Raw genomic sequence first — 20,163 nt, 5'->3', positions numbered from 1 at the left:
TACCTGCAACATCTTGTCAAATAACTAGCCTGCATCTTAGAGAACCTATAATAGAACAAGTTACTCAAGATGAAATCCTGGTCATTCCAGAACAAGTAGTCCAAATCTTAATAAAATGTGGCTCAGAGAAATATTTATCAATATATATGTTACGGGTAAAGTTAGAATAACGGTTAAATTTAGGTTTACCCGGATAAACTACATAATACCCAGAAAACATGGGTAAAGTCCGAAATAATATTGAAATTACACATATTTCGGATTTTACCCGGGTAAACCGCGTTCTATCCGCTTTTGCGTGGGTAAAGTTGGATGTAGGAATTATGTTGCATCACCTTTCACCACGTTCAGTTCAGTTCTAAAATGGCAACCGAAGAGAGTGGACGTGCGCGTTTAGCACAGCGTTTTTATGAAGTTTTTAACGAGTTGGTGTCTACGAAAAGTGCAAATAGTTTTTATTTTAATAATGAACAATACCAAGAAATGTTAGAATCAGTCAAGTTGGCAAAAAACTCTAAAACTAAGACTACGCTACAATATCGGCGGTTAAAGAGGTTTGACATATGTTCTGTTAGAGGCGTTGAAAAGCTTATTGCTCGTGTATCGTCAGGTGAATCTAGCATTAAATATTACGTGACAAACGACGAAATGTTTGACATTTTGCATGATGCACATTTAGCTATAGGACATGGCGGTAAGCACCGTATGGAAAGCGAATGTAAAAAAAAGTACAAGAATATAACTCAAGATGTTATTGAGTTATATCCGCGCTTGTGTGAAGGGTGCCAAAAGAAACTGAAATCTGCCAAAAAAGGACTTGTGGTTAAACCAATGGTTTTTCGGAGATGAACAGCCGTTGTCAAGTGGATCTAATTGACATGCAATCCCATCCGGATAGAGAATACAAATTTATTATGGTGTATCAGGACCACTTAACTAAGTTTGTTCAAATACGTCCATTAAGGCATTACAAGGCATCGTGGAAAGGGCAAATCAAGATATACAGAACATGCTTATGACGTGGATGGACGATGAAAACTGCACGCGATGGTCAGAAGGTCTAAGATTTGTTCAGTTAATGAAAAATAGGGCATACCATGATGGGATAAAACAAGCTCCTTATGCCACCATGTTTGGGCGTGATATTAAAGTCGGCCTATCCACATCAGCTTTTCCAAAAGAAGCTATTGAAAATTTACGAACCGAAGAAGAGCTCGAGAAAGTGGTAAGGGAATTTGGTTTAGGTGAACAGCCGCAACAAGAAATAAATATAAACTAGTCTATTGATAGTGACCCAGAACCAGACAATTTGCAAGAAGATATTATTACTGAAGGTGGTAATATGGAAAATGGCAACAATAATTATCGAGAAAACGCTAGTAATACAGAAACTTCAGAAAATCAGAGCAAGTGTGTAGAGTATGACAATTTAAATACATCAGGGAATATAAGGTGTGGACTTTGCTTGTACCAAAGGAATATACAGTCAAACATACTAGACGCAAAAAGAAATTTAGAAAATCAAGCAAAGAAGATGAAAGCTTTATCTAATTCAAAGTTTCCCCCATATTCTGTTGGAGATATGATGAGAGTAAAAATTCCAGACGTTGATCGAGGAAGGGGTGATTTTAGAAACATTCTCATGACAGTTATCGAGAAAACTGACGACGATTTGTATAAGCTAGCGAACAAGAGAGGAACTATAAAAGAAATGTTTTCCAGGAACCAATTTTCTGTGTGCAGTGAGAAGCTTATTGAGATAAAAAGTGTATCACCGGAAAAGAAAAATCCAAGACAACTTGCAAATGAACAGTCACTTTTAGGAGGTCAAGGTTATAAACGATGCAATTGTAAAACTAAATGCATGACCAATAAATGTAAATGTAAAGCTATTGGAAATCTTTGTAACTCGAAATGTCACAGCAGCTTGTCTTGTTTGAACAAATAGATTATATTATCTTTTACTTTGTTAGGATACAGTTTTAGTGTAACCTTTGATTTGTAAAATCTGTTTTTTTAATTAAATCAATTTCTCCAAATATTTATGGCGTTATTTTTTAACATTAACCACGCCAAGGCGGATAGAACGCGGTTTACTCGGGTAAAGCCCGAAACGTGTACAATTTTATTAATATTTTGGACTTTACCCATGTTTTCTGGGTATTGTGCAGTTTATCCGGGTAAACCTAAGTTTAACCGCTATTCTAACTTTACCATATACACCAACTTTAATAACAATTCCACACCAGTGCGAAGTTTCCATCGGATCAAGAAAGTTCACCAATGATATAAGAATAAAACATGGAAAACCGTTGATTCTACCAGAACTTAAAGTAAATTCTAACATTCTACCACAACATCAACCAAAAATCAACATAAGTTCTATCGACTTTAATGAAGTATACCGATTAAAGGATCTTGGTAGCTACTTTAATCCAATAAATGAAGTTTACCCAGACAATTCAACAAATTTCATGATAATGTTCATAATAACTATTATACTTTGCATTATTATAATGATTCTACTACTATTCTACAAATCCAAGATGCCATACTTATTAAAACTCCGAAGCAATAAGAAGATGACATCCATTGAAACTACACCTTCTGGAGAAGAACTTCAAGACCTAAAGCAAACCAGCCACTCCGTTATGTTTGCTTCTTAAGGACGGAGGAGTCATATAGTCAAAAAACGCCCAGTATACACACTTATTCATCAGTCACTTCTATTTTGCTAGATCAGCTTTTATATATTATAAATATACGAGTATGTAATCGTAGTTTTAAGCTCATTCTTTATACCTATAGTCTAAGTACATCATGTCACTCTGTATTTTTAATTATAATAAAAAATTTTAAAAATAAGAATTCCACCACAAAATATATAATTAGCGACAGGGTATTTTTTTTGTTTTGTTGAAAAATAGTTACAATATATGTCAAGAATAGCGCGTATTTAAATATTTTATCTTAGGTGAACCTTAAATGGTTTGAGTGAAAATAGCAGCTTGCTAGACTCCGCCCTTTAAGTTTACACAATTTTTTTTTGTTTCCATTGTATTTTATTTTTTTGTAACATAAAGGTTAATAAAAGTCGTTTTTATTTATTATTTTTATTTAAAAATACATCTTGTACATCTTGTACAATAACCGATCGAAAACAATTTCGATCGGCGATCACAAGTTTGTGAAATGTGTGAACAAATTATTAACTCAACGATGCAAAATTTGTATGTTTTTTTGACGAGAGCTGTTCTCTCTTAAATGGCGTGATAAATCGTTATAACTGCCGATATTGGTCCGATACTAATCCTAGAGTATATCGTGAGGTACACACCCAATACCCATAAAAATTAAAATGTTTTTAAAGCTACTACAAGAGACCATTGATCCTGCATTAACAGCATAACTCAAAAACAAAATGATAGATATGAATTAGTGAACGATTTACAACCTCTAGACTTTTTTTTTGAGACCACTTAAAAAACAAAATCTTGAGACATTCCAGCATTTATTAAGCTAAGACTTAAGGAAATTCTTTGCAAATGTATCATTGCGACGATAATTTTTTGAAAGTCTAGACTTCTAGAATCTGTAACAAAATAATCACTTTCAATTATCTTTAAAAGTTTAAATGCCATATGAAATGAATTTAATCCTCTCTTAGGGGCTTATAGGTATAAAGGTGATTTTGTGATTAATACGCGTCGTAAATAAAATCCAAAAAAGCTTATGGACTGTCCGTTATTACCTGTATATCGTTTTTGATGCGCCACCCTCTGTATTGTAAGTAGGTTGTTATTGAACGGTTCTTGCTAAAACCATGCTGAGAGGAGGAGATTATGCCCTTAAGCTTTTTGGATAAGAAATCAGTTACAATTTAATATAAATTCTTAAAAAGACAATTTCTTAACATATTTATAGATCTTTTTTTTCACCCATGTAGATATTTGTTTATTTACCCAAATGCATGTTCGCTGTTTAAAATTATATATTATGTATAGGTATTACAACACATCTAATTTTTTTCGCCGGCAGGGAGCGAAAGTGGTCTCATACTGAATGGACTGCAATTCTATATTATGAGTACATTCGTGTTATACTTACCATTTAAAGTAGATCAGTTCAGATAGTAATACAAAATATTTCAGCAACGGTTTTTAGATAACCCAAAAAATGTATTTTATTAAAAGTCTTGTAATAGTTACGGCGGCTGCATTTGCAGTTAGCGGAATAACCATTGTAAGTAAATGATATCATTAAAGTGAATTGTGTAGTTAATATTATTTGTGCAATTGTAATTATTTTAAACCTAGGATGCTGGATATGAAGATTACGGAATTCAAGGTAACGGGTACCAAAATTACTTGGTAGGCCAAGAAGCTTACAGAAAGGAAGAGAAAAAAGATAAACAAGATTTTTCCAAGATTCCTGGTATTCCAGGGCATGACTATCCAATTTATCATACTGTGCCACATACTTCATTTTCTTGTAAGCATGTACCAGCTTTACCAGGAATGTATGCAAATGTGGAAACTGGATGCCAGGTAAGCTAAAATACATGTTATATTGTGAAATCTGAATACCATGTATTAAAGGTGATTGTGTATAAACGTTTTTTATAAATGTTTTACTTAGCAAATTCTTTACAATAAGCATTATTTAATAAATATGTTACTTCAGCTTTTTCCTACTATACAATTCAATTCCAAACATCAATCGAATTAATTTTGTTTTTCTTTTAAATCGATTGGAAATCTGTCAGATTAAGTATCCCAGACTTGGCATGAACATTTATGAAAGTTCGATTTAACTTTGAGTTAAAAAAAAATGAAAATACAATAATGTGATTGACTGCATGGCTCAACTGGCCCAATGCCAAAAAAAAATGTCCTTCTACAACATTAAATACTGTCAAAACTTTTTCCAACTGTCCAGTTTTGATTTAGACTTTCTTTTCTGAAATAGGCAGATCTGTCAATAATTACTTAGTCAAATTGCTTATAAACATATGCTTCATGTGAAACTAGTTACTAAGAAATTATTTTAAGTATTACATCACCAGGCCACATTTTTGCCACATAGAAATGAAGAGATAACTATCTCTCAAAATCAACATCTCTTAGAACTCCTACATCATCTCTTTAATAATATTTACTCTATTGAAAGTTTGTCTGATTAAAAAAAACTTTATTTTTCTATACAATATTAGTTCATTATTTTACACACACGCTATATTAAGTACCTCAAGAATTTCTAAGCCTTGTATTCTATGGGAGACACAAATTCTACTAGAATTATGAAGTAAAAAAAGCATATTTGGAACTTCAACACAAGAGCACAAATAGTAAACTATGGAAAAATGTAAATATCTTTAGCCTCAAAATTTGTTCTGACTGTTTTATGCCTGTAATCCTTGAAGATTCTGATAAAAATAATGATTATTTTTCATTAGTGTATAGTTCTTTGATAGCACTGCAGAAACAGTTAAATATTTTTTTGATAATCAATGTAATTCCGATCTCCAGTTTTCGTTTCGTTTAGCCACTGTTATACATTTCAAATGTAGTTTTAGATCTTAAATATTATACCTGTGTTAGTGACTGTATTTATTAAAACTTACTTATGAATAGTAACTTACCACAAATTATTATATTTTTCACAAATAATTTTGCAGGGAAAGAGTCCGACTTTCGAATTTTTCGAAAAAGTAACATTCCGTAAAAAGTTATTCAAAAATCATTGTGATTTTAAATAGGGGTGACACTACTATGCTCGTATTGCTTGACTTCTCAAAAGCTTTCGATACTTTATACAGGGTGTTTCAAAAGTCATGGTCCAAACTGAAAGGGGGGGTAGGGGAGGCTATTTGGAATCACAATAACCCCCTATGTTGTTATCCGATTTTTGATGGTTTAGAAGTTATAGCTGTTTTTCAGTATTTTCTATAATTTACTTCTGGATAAAAAAAATAATTTTTTTCTATGTCTGGGGCTTTATTTTTTAAATATATTTTTTTGTTATAATTTTAACTTTAATGAAGCACTACACAGTACACAAAGACCTACAGCATTTTAAACCAATGTTTAAAAACTTCCTACTATTTCTAGTCTTTCAATAAAAACATTTACCTTATAGTGTTTATTATTTGATCAATGTATGTTAAGACAATTTTTAGAAAAATGAAACGTAATAGAAATAAAATCATACCACATTTTTTGCTTGCATACCACAAATTTGGTTCTATTTAAGTGCGCTTGACCTTCAAATTGGAATCCAGAATGCTATCAAGAGCCACAAACAAAAATGGTATTCTCACATGGACTATTTTAAATAGCCAAACCGACTATTGTTGGTATTTTCTGTATTGTTTTCTGTTTGTCTTTAGCTAACGTGTTAATCGATTTTTTTTCTGTTTTCTGGCCTATTATACCATTAAAGTGATAATTAATCTGCATCGAGATGCCGGATCGGTATACCCCACGGGAATATGCTGAAATGCATTACATTTATGGATTGAACGCTCGCCTTGCTGCAAAAGAGTATCGTGATCGTTATCCGGATGGTGAACGCTTTCCCGATCACAAAGTGTTCATACGAGTACATAACTCATATTTGCGGGGAGAAATACCTGGTGATGTACAACAAATAGGCAGACCGCGGTTGGATGATGAAGAGGTGCTTGCTTTGATAGAGGCGAACCCTTCTACAAGTATTCGTAGAATTTCTAGAGCTACTGGATTAGCTATAGCTACGATACATCGCATGTTACGCAGGAACAACCAGCATCCATACCACGTGCAACGTGTTCAAGCCCTCTTACCCCGTGACTACGCGCCTAGAGTAGCATTTTGCAGAGAAATGCTTCGACACTGTCTGCAAGACCCAGCGCATAGTGCACGAATAGTCAGAGACTATGTAAATGATGCTTACCCAGATCGTTGGATAGGAGGAGTGGTATCGTGGCCGCCGCGCTCACCGGACCTTAATCCTCTTGACTATTTTTTATGGGGATACTTTAAAGAACTTGTATACCAAACGGAAAATAATACTGAAAATCAGGTTCGTCAAAAACTGCGAGATGCAGCAACAAGTTTACGAAACAATGCTCGAGCATTTAGAAACTTAAAAAGAAATTTTATAGAACAATGTCGTTTGTGTATAAGAGCCGGCGGCGGCCATTTTGAACATCTTTTTTAAATAAATGCCAATGATTTATTCTAGTTTTATTTTAGCTGTTATTTCTTTTACGTTCCATTTTTCTAAAAATTTACTTAACTTATATTAAACAGATAAAGACCTTTAAGTTAAACATTTCTGTTGAAAGGCTATAAGTTGTAAGAATTATTAAAACATTGGTTTAAATTCTTGCAGCGCCTTTCTGTACTGTGGTGCCTCATTAAAACGGTAAAATTTGTTTTTAAAGAAACCACAAAAAAATTAAACATGATTTTCTGCAGCGATAATACACATTTTTTTTTATGATACACTTTTATTAAAAAGACTTGATATTTTTTAAAAAAATACTAAAAAAATATAATTAAAAAATAAATCCCCAGACATTAAAAAAAATATTTTTTTTAAAAAATTAAAAAAAATATTTTTTTAAGCCAGAAGTAAATTATAGAAAAAAAGTGAAAAACAGCTATAACTTCTAAACCATCAAAAATCGGATAACAACATAGGGGGTTATTGTGATTCCAAATAGGCTCCTCTACACCCCCTTTCAGTTTGCACCATGACTTTTGAAACACCCTGTATATTACAGCCTGTTTATAGCAAAATTCAATATTAAGTCATTAAACTTTTTTATTTCTTTAAATTTCTGGTGTACCTCAAGGATCCGTCTTAGGTCCGATTTTATTTTTAATATATGTAGCACGCATGTTTAAAGTTAATAAATATTGCAGTATTTAGGGTTTGCGGATGATGACGCAAATTTATTATTTTTTTAAAGCTGATGATATATTGCAGGGTAATTGTAATTGTAATTGTTGTAAAAATTTGTATTTTCACATTCTCCTCAAGCAATAACTAAAAATTAAATCCTATAAATTATTCTGTAATTTCTCTTTGAAAAACAAGAAAAAATTTGTCTTTGATAATTTACATCTGATTGTGGAAGGCACTTGGTTAAAACTAGTTAATAACTTTAAAAACCTTAGTGTCATTTTTGAGGATGACTTAAGATTTTAAATGCATGTTTCCGCAAATAATAGTATTATTAATTACAAATATTAATACTTTTATTAGCCTAATTTATACGATCTCAATTTAAGGTGTATAAATAAATGATCGGTTCCTCGATTTCGTGCACCGTTATTTCACAGATGCTTTCTTTTTAATCCTGTTTGAATGCATAATAAACTTCCGAATTCGCTTACGCGCATGTCCATTGCTGGCTTTCAGATAAAAATCAAAATCGTATTTGCTCATGTTACAGACAATGTGATATTTTTTTTGTTTATCATTACTTTTTACCAACTCAAGAGAAATTTTATAATTTTCACGGATGTCATATTATCGATTTGTTATCATAATTGCTCATAAGTTGATTAGCCCTAGATTAGACTTCGCCAATATACATTTTGGTATAATAAAGACATTAATATTTATTTATTAATTATTATCATGTGACAAATTCTCAATTGACTTAAAGAATAGACACTTTTCCATATATTCGAAAACTTGACTAAACTATAGTTTATATAGATAAACTATGTTAATAAGAAGAATTTGATCCTTTTCAGTCCCTTTTTTCCACTTGCTAAAATTAAACAGTTTTGACAACTAACTTTGTTTTCTTAAATAGGAACAACGTCAAAATGAAACAAACGTTAAAAATACATCAGATAACTTGGCGAATTCTAAGAAAACTCCCTATATATAAGTTGGAGCCATAATAACTTCTATGGCCCTGATTTGTAAGATATTAGTTTTTCTAGATTTCCACAAAGATTAAAAAAACAAGAAAATATTACAATCAAATTACAAGAAATTATTACTAAAAAATACTGTATTACATAGTTATATTTGAAATATAACTATGTAATATTTGATATGTTTTAACATTTGAAAAAACAAAGCTTGTTGCTAAAAGGCTCTGTGATATATTTCCTCGTTACTATAATACCCTAAACCGACTTTTTTTCTTTTTTAAACTCAATTAGGAAAGTAAATTGATTTCTGCGTCACCTCTTATCTTTCAGCTAGTCAACACAGGGTTCTTCTTTATCATTTCCTCCCACATCCGTTTCCAGACATATTCACCTCTTTCTACCCCTATGCTAGTAACCATGACGGATAATGCCAAATGGATTGTGGGAGAAGCAGACTTCTGTGCCCCGAAACTGAGAACCTGTAACGTTCCATAAGTAGTGTGAGCCAATTTTTAATCCTTGTTTTTCATCCTCTGTTTATGTTTAGTTTTTGCTCGAATTTTTGTATTATCGATGACGCATTGTACCGACCAGTTAGTCTTAGACACTTTTGGTTTATTGTTGTTAATTTTAAATTTGCAAATCCTAAAAATGGCACATCGTTATGAAAACAATGAACTTGTTGATATGTTGCTTATTTATGGAGAATGTCTTCAAAGTGCTGCTGCTGCTTCGGTATTATACGCAGACCGCTTTCCTTTACGGAATCATCCTACACACAGAAGTTTCATAAATCTTATTCAACGAGCTAGGGATGCTGGCGATTTACGGGAACATCGTGGAGGGCATGCAGGAAGAGGAAGGAAACCTGAAAATGTTCATAGGGAAGAACAAATTTTAAATCTCATCGAAGAAGATCCAACAACAAGTACTCGAGTTATTGCAGGGCAGGTCGGATTAAGTCAAACAAAAGTATGGATAGCATTGCGCGAGAATCAATTTAATCCCTTTCACGTTCAAGGTGTCCAAGCGCTACTGCCTGAAGACTTCCCCCGCAGAGTTCAGTTTTGTGAATGGTTCCTACAACAACATGAAAATGATCAACATTTTTCGAACAAAATTTTAGCCATGGACGAGGCAACATTTACCCGAAACGGAATTAATAATTTTCGAAATACGCATGTTTGGTCTGTTGATAATCCCCATGCAATTCGCAGAACCAATTTTCAACACCGCTTTTCTGCTAATGTGTGGGCAGGAATTGTGAATGGGTTACTTGTTGAACCATTCATCTTACCAGACCGTTTGACGGGCGATGTTTATTTGGACTTTTTGCAAAATAATCTGCCTGTTCTGTTAGAAGACGTGCCACTGAATATCAGACAAGCTATGTGGCTCCTGCAGGATGGAGCACCTGCCCATTTTAGACGAGAAGTGAGCGAATTTTTGGATATAAGTTACCCAAATCGGTGGATTGGCCGAAATGGACCAGTTACATGGCCACCAAGGTCGCCAGACCTAAATGAACTGAATCCATGTGACTTTTTTTGTGAAGGTATATGAAAAGTTTAGTTTTCAAGACGCCTATCGACACACAAGAAGAACTAATAGCACGTATTGAGCAGGCTGCGGCAACAGTTAGACAAAAACCGATTTCTCTATTGCGTGCCGTTACAGAACAGTGGTTACGTCGAGCAAATCGTTGTGTTGAAGTTAATGGTGACAACTTTGAACAACTTATTTAAATTAGAGAGGACCGTATTGGACTCATTTTATAACATTTTGGCAATGCAATTTTTTTATTTTTCGGTTTTTTGAATAAAGTTATTTGAAAAAAATGTTTATTTTACCGAGTTCTATACACAGTTAAAAAAAAGTATCAACTTAAAAATCACCCTGTATATTTCATTAATTGACTTAAAAAAAAGAGATGAGGTGAAGAAAATCATTTTTATTCAGGGATTCTAACCGTGTCATCTCAAATTATGTTAGACAAAAAAATATAGGCAGAAATTAATTATTTCTCATTGCTGTAGCCAAAAATTTATATATTTCGTCTTTTTTAAAGTCAATATGCAATAATAGTAAAACCACTAATATTATTTTAATGTAGCAAAGTTAAAGCCGATGTCTGCGTCATCCTTCAGCCAGTGAATATGTGGTAGTTCTTTGTCCTTTTCTATCCGTCGTATCCTTTTCCTAGACCCTTTTCGGTGGTAACTGAACCTATTCAGGCCTTGAGCTAGGCCGGATGATGCCAGATAAATCGAAAGAGAAGCGTCACCGTGCATTTCAGAAAATCTTAAAAAAATAGCCATAAAGAGAAAGCTAAATGCACAAGTTCAAACTAAGTTATATGAAGAGAGCTAATAAGTTAAGAATGGAACAAAAAAAAGAAAACCTCCAGTGCAGTACAGATTCAGGCTGCATCGAGAGGCACTGTACGTGAACGTATTGTCCGAACTGCACAGTCCAAAGGTCCAGGTGTATGCAAGAAGGAAGAAAAGTTGAAATCTTTATAATTTTCCCTGACTTATTTTTGATAAAGAGTCTATAAATTTTCTTAGATTATCATAAGGATTTTAATTATGACATATGTTTCTACTTGTGTTTATATAAAGAAAACAAAGTTGTCTTATTAATAAAATAAAATTAGTTGTTAAAACTATCCATTGTTCGCAGGTGGAAAAAACATTTTTTTTTCCAATTTGCTTGTTGGCAATCATACCAGAAACCATATGTCAATAAATTTTCTTTATCTATTTGGCGGGAGCAGTATGCCTCATCACATTTAATAAAATAAGGTCAAAAGTTAAAGTAAATTATTAACAAAAAAATACTTGACGTATCCGTGCATTTATTTTTACTTAACGTTTAGGTGTACAAAATACACCTGTGCGAAGAATAGTTTTCTCTTGCCATTCCTTGTTAAATTTCAACTTATTTTTGGAGTTTAGTTTTCTTTATGAAATTTGCAAAAACTCTGCCTTTCATTTTTCATATTCAGATGCATCTTTAGAACCGAACTTTTGTGGAAGATAGATGTATATACCATGTAAGACAAGTTTCCACAAGTAAGTAAAAAAATTTAGTAATAAAGCAAGCTTACAATTTAGGACTAGTATTTTCTTGTATTAACTCGATTTAAACCATAAATCAACTATAAATCATAAGTCCCATCAAATTTGTTCTAAAAACAGTTAATTTTTTTTAATGGTAAACACAGTCAAGTCCTATGTCACTCTTGGAGTGGTGCTTGCGCGAAGATATTTGTAGGCATTTATCTTGAATCGCTGTAGGTTGTATGCATCGGGAAATATGTGAGGTGGAAGCCCGTTCCACAAAGAAGATGTTCTCCAGATGAATGAGTCCCGATACAGCGACGTCCTTGGGGTAGGCAGGTGGACTCGATGTTGATAAGCCGCAACTGCTAGACGCGTCCTTCTTGCCGGAACAGCCCTGGGTGGAATCAGGCCTGCCAGCTCAGAGGAGCACTTACCGTGATAATAACGGTAGAATAAACAGAGATCAGCCACCTTTCTCCTGTGCTCTAGACTATCCAGACTCTTTGTCAGTTCTGGTTTGTCGATAAGACGAATAGCTCTCTTCTGTATAGAATCCAGCAGATTTAAACTATGCTTGGGTGCAGAGCTCCAGACATGCGAGCAATACTCGAGGGAAGGGCGTATTTGAGCCTTATAAAGAGTCAGCAACTGTTCTGGTGTATACAGTTTTTTCGTTTTGAAAAGCACTCCGAGTTTTTTGGAAGCCGCCCTGGCGACCTCGGCAACGTGGTCATGCCAGGACACACTGTTGGTGACCTCGACTCCTAGAAGATGTAAAGATGATTTCATTGGCAATGTTTTCCCTGCCATAACCAGCTCCGGGCCACCAAGGTTAGTCTTCATCGTAAATAGTGCAGCCTTCGTTTTTTTAGCGTTAAAATTGACCAAATTGTTATCGTCCCACTCCAAGATTGCTCTAATATCGTTGTTGGTTGAAGCTACTTGTTGCTGCCTAAGATTCTGAGAACTTGCGGCTGTCGTTGGTTTGGCGGACTTTTAAAAAATTAAATGTGGAAAAAGTGCTATCGTCCGCAAGGCTGTAGATTGGATTGACAGTGGTTCCTAGCAAATCGTTGATATATACCAAGAAAATGGTGGGGGATAGAATGCATCCTTGAGGGACTCCAGCGTTAATGTTAAATTTGTCGGAGAGGTATCCATCGACGGCTACTTGGATTGTTCGTTGTTCAAGAAAACTTTTGATCCAATTCAATAATGAGTTTTGTATGCCGATTGAGGAGAGCTTGGTTAGTAGTCCCTCACTCTGTCAAATGCCGTGGAAATGTCAAGAGCGACTAAGCGTGACTCGCCGTGCTTCTCCATGGCCTCCGTCCACAAGTGTGTGACGTAGACCAGAAGATCGCCGGTGGAGTAAGAGAGTAAGCTTTCGGAAGCCGTATTGATGATCGCTGATTAGTCTAGATGATTCCAGATATCTTAACAGTTGTTGGTTGACTGCTTTCTCCATAATCTTCGATATTACTGGAACTAGTGCAATCGGGCGGTAATTGGAGGGCATCGTCTTCTTACCCTTTTTGGGTACAGCTTGCACTCGAGCAGTTTTCCAGCTTGTTGGAAATTGGCCCTGCTTATACGATGCCGTGAACAGTCTACATAAGGGAGGAGTCAATTCGTCTGCACAACGTTTTAGTATTAGGGCTGGAATTCCATCGGGTCCAGAAGCTTTGTTGGTGTCTACGCTTTTAAGAATCTTATTTATAGTTCGTTGGGGAAACGAAATTTCTCCCATCGATGAATTCACTCTTGGCAAATATGGCGGTGTTTTGCCTTGCGAGTGCAGAATAGAATTGGACGCGAAGAGTTTACCCAGTAAGTTGGCTTTTTTCCTTGCTGTTACCGCGATAGAACCATCATCTGCTGTTAGGGGTGGCAAGGCCGACTTAGCAAATCCTTGACTAACGGCTTTCGATACCGACCAGAAAGATCTTGTTCCATTTGGGCCGTTTAGCAGTTTGTTTTTGATCATGTTGTTGTGACTCTCTTTGCATTCATCAATAATTCGCTTGCAGCTATTTCTGGAGGCTAAAAAGTTCCTCCGATTTTCGATGGAAGGATGTTGACGCCATTTGCGATATGCTGTGTTTTTAGTGTTTACTGCCTTTTTGCAATTCAGGTTGAACCATTGCTTGTTTTTTGATCCGCATTTAGTAGAAAAAGGGATATAAGCTTCCATTCCTGCCAGAATCGTCTCTGTAATTTGGTTTGCACATTCTGAGATGTTATTGGTTCTAAAGCAGACTTCTTTTCAAGGGAATGAGCGATAACATTCCCGAAGATGGTTCCACTCTGCTGATTTATAGTGCCATACCTTCCGCGGCATCGGAGGATTCTGCGTTTTAACCTCCAACTGGCAAGAGACTGTTATCAATTTGTGGTCCGATGTTCCTAGGGGGGCATGCACTGATACTGTGTACGAGTCAGGGTCTGAAGCCAAGACCAGATCTAGGAGACTCGCGAACTCGCCGTCTCGATCGGGGATTCTGGTAGGTTCCTCCACAAGCTGCGTAAGCCCGCATATGATGGCAAATAGCTCAGCTTCTCGTCCTTCATCGTCGTTCTTGTTGCAGAAGCGCAGCCAATTGATATTGTGAACGTTAAAATCACCCACTAAAATGACGATGATTTCTGCGCTTGGGTAGTCAATTTGCAGATGGTTAATGCAATCAACCAGGTTCAAAAAGAGCCGTCTATATTGGGTGTCGCTTGGTGGTCTGTAGATACAGCAAATAAATTTCGTGGCACCACTGGCTATTATTTTGAGCCTCATGACGTCGAAGTCGGCAGGTTCAAGCGTTTCCTCCCGCTGGCAACTCAAATCGTTCTTGACAAATACTGCCAATCCAAAGTTTAGTCGAAATCGGGTGTGTAGATCGTATCCAGGATAAATGAGGTGAACATTTGTTGTTGAAGGTTTCACCTTTGTTTCTGCCAATGCGAGAATGTGAGGCCTATTTGATTGCAATTGTTGGTGTACTGCATTAATATTGGTGTTTAGGCCTCTGATGTTGCAGAAATTGATTTTTAGGCTTTTTGATCCGCCTGATGGACCCCCCCCCCCCCCCCCCGACCAGCCTCCGCCCGGAGATCCGAATGGGAGGCGAGTTTACCTCCGGAAAGTTTTGGTCGTGAGGGCGCCATCATGCATTTACTTTTCTTCTCCATTTCCCTTTTGGAACCGGACACATCGACATGGCGGCGAAACGTGAGTTCCATGGAACCACTTCATGCCGCCTAAGTCCTATGTGGTGGTATTGAACCGGGCGATGCAAGTGGACAACATCGACCACCAAAGGGGTTGCTCTTTTAGTCGCCTTTTACGACAGGCAGAGCATACCGGAGGGCTATTCTACCCCGGCCCTCCCCGGGGAACTTGATATGACATAACCGCTAGTCAAATTTGTGCAATCCGTTGCCTCTGTATTTTTTAACCGTAATTTTTTAAGCCGCCGCAATTTTCTTCAAGCAAAAAATTAAGCAGAATATTTTTGCTTCAACCAATTCACTTGCGTTCTTAGTAATTTTTCACTTTTTGGTGATTTATGAAACTAGTGCGCATCAAATTTGGTTTTTTGTTAACATTTCAGCGGTGGCGAAATGGTGTCCAAAGTTGTGTTCACTACTAAGACAGAAAAAAAAACGTCGCCAATTTTTTTTTTTTCTTTGGAAATTTGTAATAGCGAGCTAAACATACTGACATTTTGATTAGACAGTTTATATTATACATACTAAAATATGAAGTGCACTTTTCTGCGAAACAAATTTAATGCATTAAGTTAAATTGTGCATTCCGATCCCTTCACTTTACGCTTTTTATTTAAATTATCGCTTTTCTAGGTATACGACGGTGGTCTGACAAATTTCCAAGTAAATAATCTTTGTTTGAAAGAAAGATTTTCAGATCATTTTTTTCTTTAAATTTGTGTTTATTTTTCTACATAGCCTTCTTGTAAGTCTGTATATTTCTCCCAATGATGGTTCCATCTATTCAACCATATTTCAATAATTTTAACCCATCCAAACAGTACTTGGCGTCTTTCTCTGCAAAATAAAAGTTTACGAAATTAAGAAAAGTTCTATCCCTTGAGCACAATTCTTAGATTAGAAAAAAAAAGTTCCTTGGGGCTACATATGGTAAGTCAGAAGGTTAGTCAGGAAGTTTAAACTATAATTCATGGATTTTTGCAATTTTTTTTTCATCGTATTAATTTAATTTACATTATTATTCATTTTACAACGTAGCAACGTTGCTATTATTCCCACTACAGCCGCAGACCGCCAAGTAGTGAAAATAATATGTGAAGAGTTTTTAAGAGGCTTGTCAGCAGTAATCATCTCTTAATTTAAAATTTCGTTTTCTTATTTATACAGTCCACTTTTTTATTATTTGGAAACTACCAGCCATAGCAAGCGTTAAAGTGTGAGACCGAGCATTTTCTTAAAAAAACCGAATTCTCTTTTTTTTTCTGCAAATGTTGCCGTTTTTCCTTAATTTCTGTCTTCAGCTTCCCCAGTAATTATACGTAGTGTGTTTCTGTAATAGTTTTTCCTATTTGAAGGTAAAGTAAAAGGTGAAGTTTTCTAGTTAAAAAAACAATCGTTGCCTGACTTAATTTTTTTTTCGGCTATATATTCAAGTTTCATCTGCGTTAATTAATCAGCCCAAACCTCTAATTAATTGCGCCTAAACTGCCTCGACAGAGCACCGGCAATATTCATTCGAAAACTTTGTTTGCCTAACGTGAGCAAACACAACGCGCGGAAAACTTCCTTATGGGTAAATAAATAATTTAATATGTGACCAACATTTGTTGGTTGTGTATTACTATTTGCTAAACTTAGCAATATTATCGTCAGTGGTTGCAGTTTTTCTAAACCTAACTTTTGCGTAGATGAATTTCCTTTTAAAACAAATAGTTTGCGATATAATAGTAGCTCGCTATTCAAAATTCTCAATTTTCAGAAAACACTCAAACAAATATTACACAACAACTGCACCTATCAAAAGGAGTGCTTTCCTTTAAGGTTGAAGACTTTAACCCACCCTGGTGTAATATACCACCAAGTTGCTAAGTAACAAAACATTATGCCATCCGTGTTGGTATTTCAAAAATGAGGTGCAAAAGAAGCAGTTAATCGTGGAAGGTTGTGGTACTTTTTTATTTTAAATTCAGAGATGATTAAATTATTGATTCTTCCCATTTGCTTGCTATAACCTTTTAATAGTTATTACGATTAAAACCTAAAATTTAGTATAAAGGGCTGAGTTGAATTTGTCTTTGTAAATGCAGGGGCTTCTTCTTCAAAATCTCATATTGACTATCTTCAGTCCAAAAATGACATACCCGACATAAAAAAACCAAGATTATTTCAAGTTTGCTAAACAAACACGTTTATTGTGTTCAAGTACAAAATGTGTCCAATTTCTTGTATTTCTTTGTTGGTTTTTCTCTAGTGGATTTGTATATGTAGAGTATAAATGCAATTTCCACCTTGTTTACAATTTAACTAGTTGCAAGCACAGTTGCAAGATAAATGATGATCAAAGAATTATCACGCGATAAGCGATGCATATCAACCAAAATGGAGATTTTTTCCAAGTTTTCATAAGCCCATTTTTTTAAACAAACAGCGTTTATGGTGCTCAAGTCACAAAATTCGCTTAGTTGTCAAAATTTCTTGTATTTTTTCTTTGATTTTTCTATAGTGGATATGTATATGTACAATCACAATGCAACTATTTGCAAGCACAGTTAGAAGATGAATGATAATAAAAAAATATATTATTACGTAATAAGGGATGAGTGTGAACCAAATCCGAGATTTTTCCATGTTCGCCTTGAGCTCATTTGCTAAACAATTAACGTGTTTATGGTACTTAAGTCACAAAATATGCCCAGCTGTCAGAACTTATTAAATTTTTTCATCGTTTTTCTAGTGGATTTGTACGTGTAAAGTGTAAATGCAATTTCCACTTTATTTAAAATTTTACAGATGAGAGCACAATTAGAAGATAAATGATGATTTATTAATGTATATATACTGAACACAAACAGCAAAGACATTTCAAAAATGTCTATTCTGATATTTCTTAAATATATCATCCTTATTGAACACCCCGTTATAAGGAGAGTATAATCAAAAAATTTAACTCCTTGATTAACCATTACAAAGTAATTCATATTGTTACCAAACTTACTTAAACCTATCAACTATTTTTTTAATCTTAGAAGATAAAGATATAGACCAAATAATCATATCGAAAATTTATTTTTTACAGGCATATCATGTTTGTCATGACGGAAGAGAGGGTGAACAGGGATCATCATTTTTGTGTACCAATGGAACACTTTTTAATCAAAAGGAATTCGCTTGTGACTGGTGGTATAATGTCAACTGTAAAGAAGCGATCAATTTATACAGCTTAAATTTAGACCCTAAGAAGAATCCGTATTTCCAAAAAAGAAAGGATGTACCTACAGAAGAAGAAAAAGCTGGTGAAGAAGTAGAGCAATATATAAAGATTATTATTTAAACAGGCTATAGTTATAATTGCCATTTAACAGCATAAATTGTAACATAAATTGTATCTTTGTACACTATGTATATTTTATGAATTAGAATAGGCTAGTTTTAATGATATTTAAGATTTTTTGGGGGACGCAATATTAAGAAGATAGAAATAGATTATTAGAGCAATTACGTTCTTATTAAAATTGTTTCATAGTAATTTTGTTTTTTAATAATAAATGAAATAGGGTATTATTTCTATTTTATATTTAATTCAATTTATTATTTCTTATTATTTAAAGTTCTTAGAAAGGAAACAAAAACATCATTATCAGAAAATACTTATCGAAATATTGCTAATATAACATTTACTAACATAGGTTAGAGAAATGATTGACATCTTCCATTTGCCTTTGTTTTTAAATGAGCATTAGATTTAAATATTACGCTAATATACCATTTGTTATTCTTAATACATAAATATGTATGAAAAGATCTGTCATGCTTTGATATTAAAATTAATTATTGTTTTTCCAAACTCATCAAAATAAATAATCTTATGAACTATGCTCCTCTCCTTATACAGGGTGTTCATTTGAAAACTTCCCAGCCCGGATTTATCGAAAACCACTGTTTAAAAAAAAACGCCGAAATACGTCAAAAGGTTTGTCAAAAGGGGACAACTTTCTAACCTAAAATTACTTGGCCCTCTTTCTCTCTCTGCCCCCCAGGGTCATCCCCTTAAAAATTTTAAATGGCAAGGGGTATCGAGTAATAGCTTGTTTAAAAGGTCTTTCGAAGTTTTTTATTTTGACGTTTGATTTTTTAAATCAGTCAATTCGTTTTCGAGAAAATTAGAAAAATCTTTGTTTATTAATTAATAATTTAATATTAACTTTGTTGTTAATTTGTTCAGATAGAAATAAAAACATGAAAATATCAGTTATTATTTCAATGTTGTGGTCAAAATTTTGCCCGTTTTTGGTCAAACAATGATATAGGCGATGTTCAAATCCCTGACGGACATTTTCAAAAACATGTTATGGGATATCATGGCAACTGTCGATGATGCGTTAACGAAGTTCATCTAAACTTTCAGGTTGGGGAGTAAACACAATATATTTTAAATGACCCCATAGAAAAAAGTCTAACGGCGTTATATCAGGAGATCTAGCAGGCCATTCTATAGGCCCCCTTCGCCATATCCATTTATTTGGAAACTCGTCGTCTATCCATTGCCGGACGGGAAGAACAATTTTCAATGGATTCAGTGATAAGCGGATTGATGGTATTTTCCAACATATCCAAATAAATGTCTCCATTTAAATTTCCGTTAATAAATAATGGCCCAATCACTTTATTTCCTAAAATGCCTGCCCATACATTAATTTTTTGAGGGTACTGGGTATGCCCTTCTACAAATGCATGAGGATTTTCATTGCTCCAATATCTACAGTTATGCTTATTAACAAATCCATTTAAATAAAATGTGAATTCATCGCTGAAGCAGATATTCTTTACATGAATAGTATTATCATTAATAGCTCCAGTTATTTTTTCGCAAAACTCAACTCGCCTATCGAAATCGTCTTCATTTAACTTTTGCAATATTTTCATTTCGAATGGATGAAATTTATGAAGTTTGGTAACTGTGTGAACAGAGCCTAATGAAATACCAGTGGCAGCAACAA

At 34.5% G+C, this 20,163-nt stretch overlaps 1 protein-coding gene across 1 annotated transcript; it reads left to right on the top strand.

The window, feature by feature from the left end:
• Positions 1–4,074: 4,074 nt before the first annotated feature.
• On the top strand, positions 4,075–18,692 carry LOC126748350 (uncharacterized). The gene is made up of 3 exons (XM_050457515.1): positions 4,075–4,242; positions 4,317–4,547; positions 18,243–18,692. The coding sequence occupies exons 1-3, from the start codon at positions 4,177–4,179 to the stop codon at positions 18,495–18,497; spliced, it is 552 nt and encodes a 183-aa protein (XP_050313472.1). The 5' UTR covers positions 4,075–4,176; the 3' UTR covers positions 18,498–18,692.
• The last annotated feature ends 1,471 nt before the right edge of the window (positions 18,693–20,163 follow it).

This window comes from Anthonomus grandis, chromosome 22 (assembly GCF_022605725.1).
Source record: "Anthonomus grandis grandis chromosome 22, icAntGran1.3, whole genome shotgun sequence".
Lineage (NCBI taxonomy): Eukaryota > Metazoa > Arthropoda > Insecta > Coleoptera > Curculionidae > Anthonomus > Anthonomus grandis.
This window is presented reverse-complemented; position numbering and strand designations above follow the sequence as displayed.

Bases quoted from the DNA above. Each gene is read 5' to 3' on its own strand.
- LOC126748350 (XM_050457515.1), top strand. From the start codon at position 4,177: ATGTATTTTATTAAAAGTCTTGTAATAGTTACGGCGGCTGCATTTGCA. The intron at 4,243-4,316 runs GTAAGTAAATGA...TTTTAAACCTAG, and splicing joins CAGTTAGCGGAATAACCATT to GATGCTGGATATGAAGATTA. The intron at 4,548-18,242 runs GTAAGCTAAAAT...TATTTTTTACAG, and splicing joins ATGTGGAAACTGGATGCCAG to GCATATCATGTTTGTCATGA.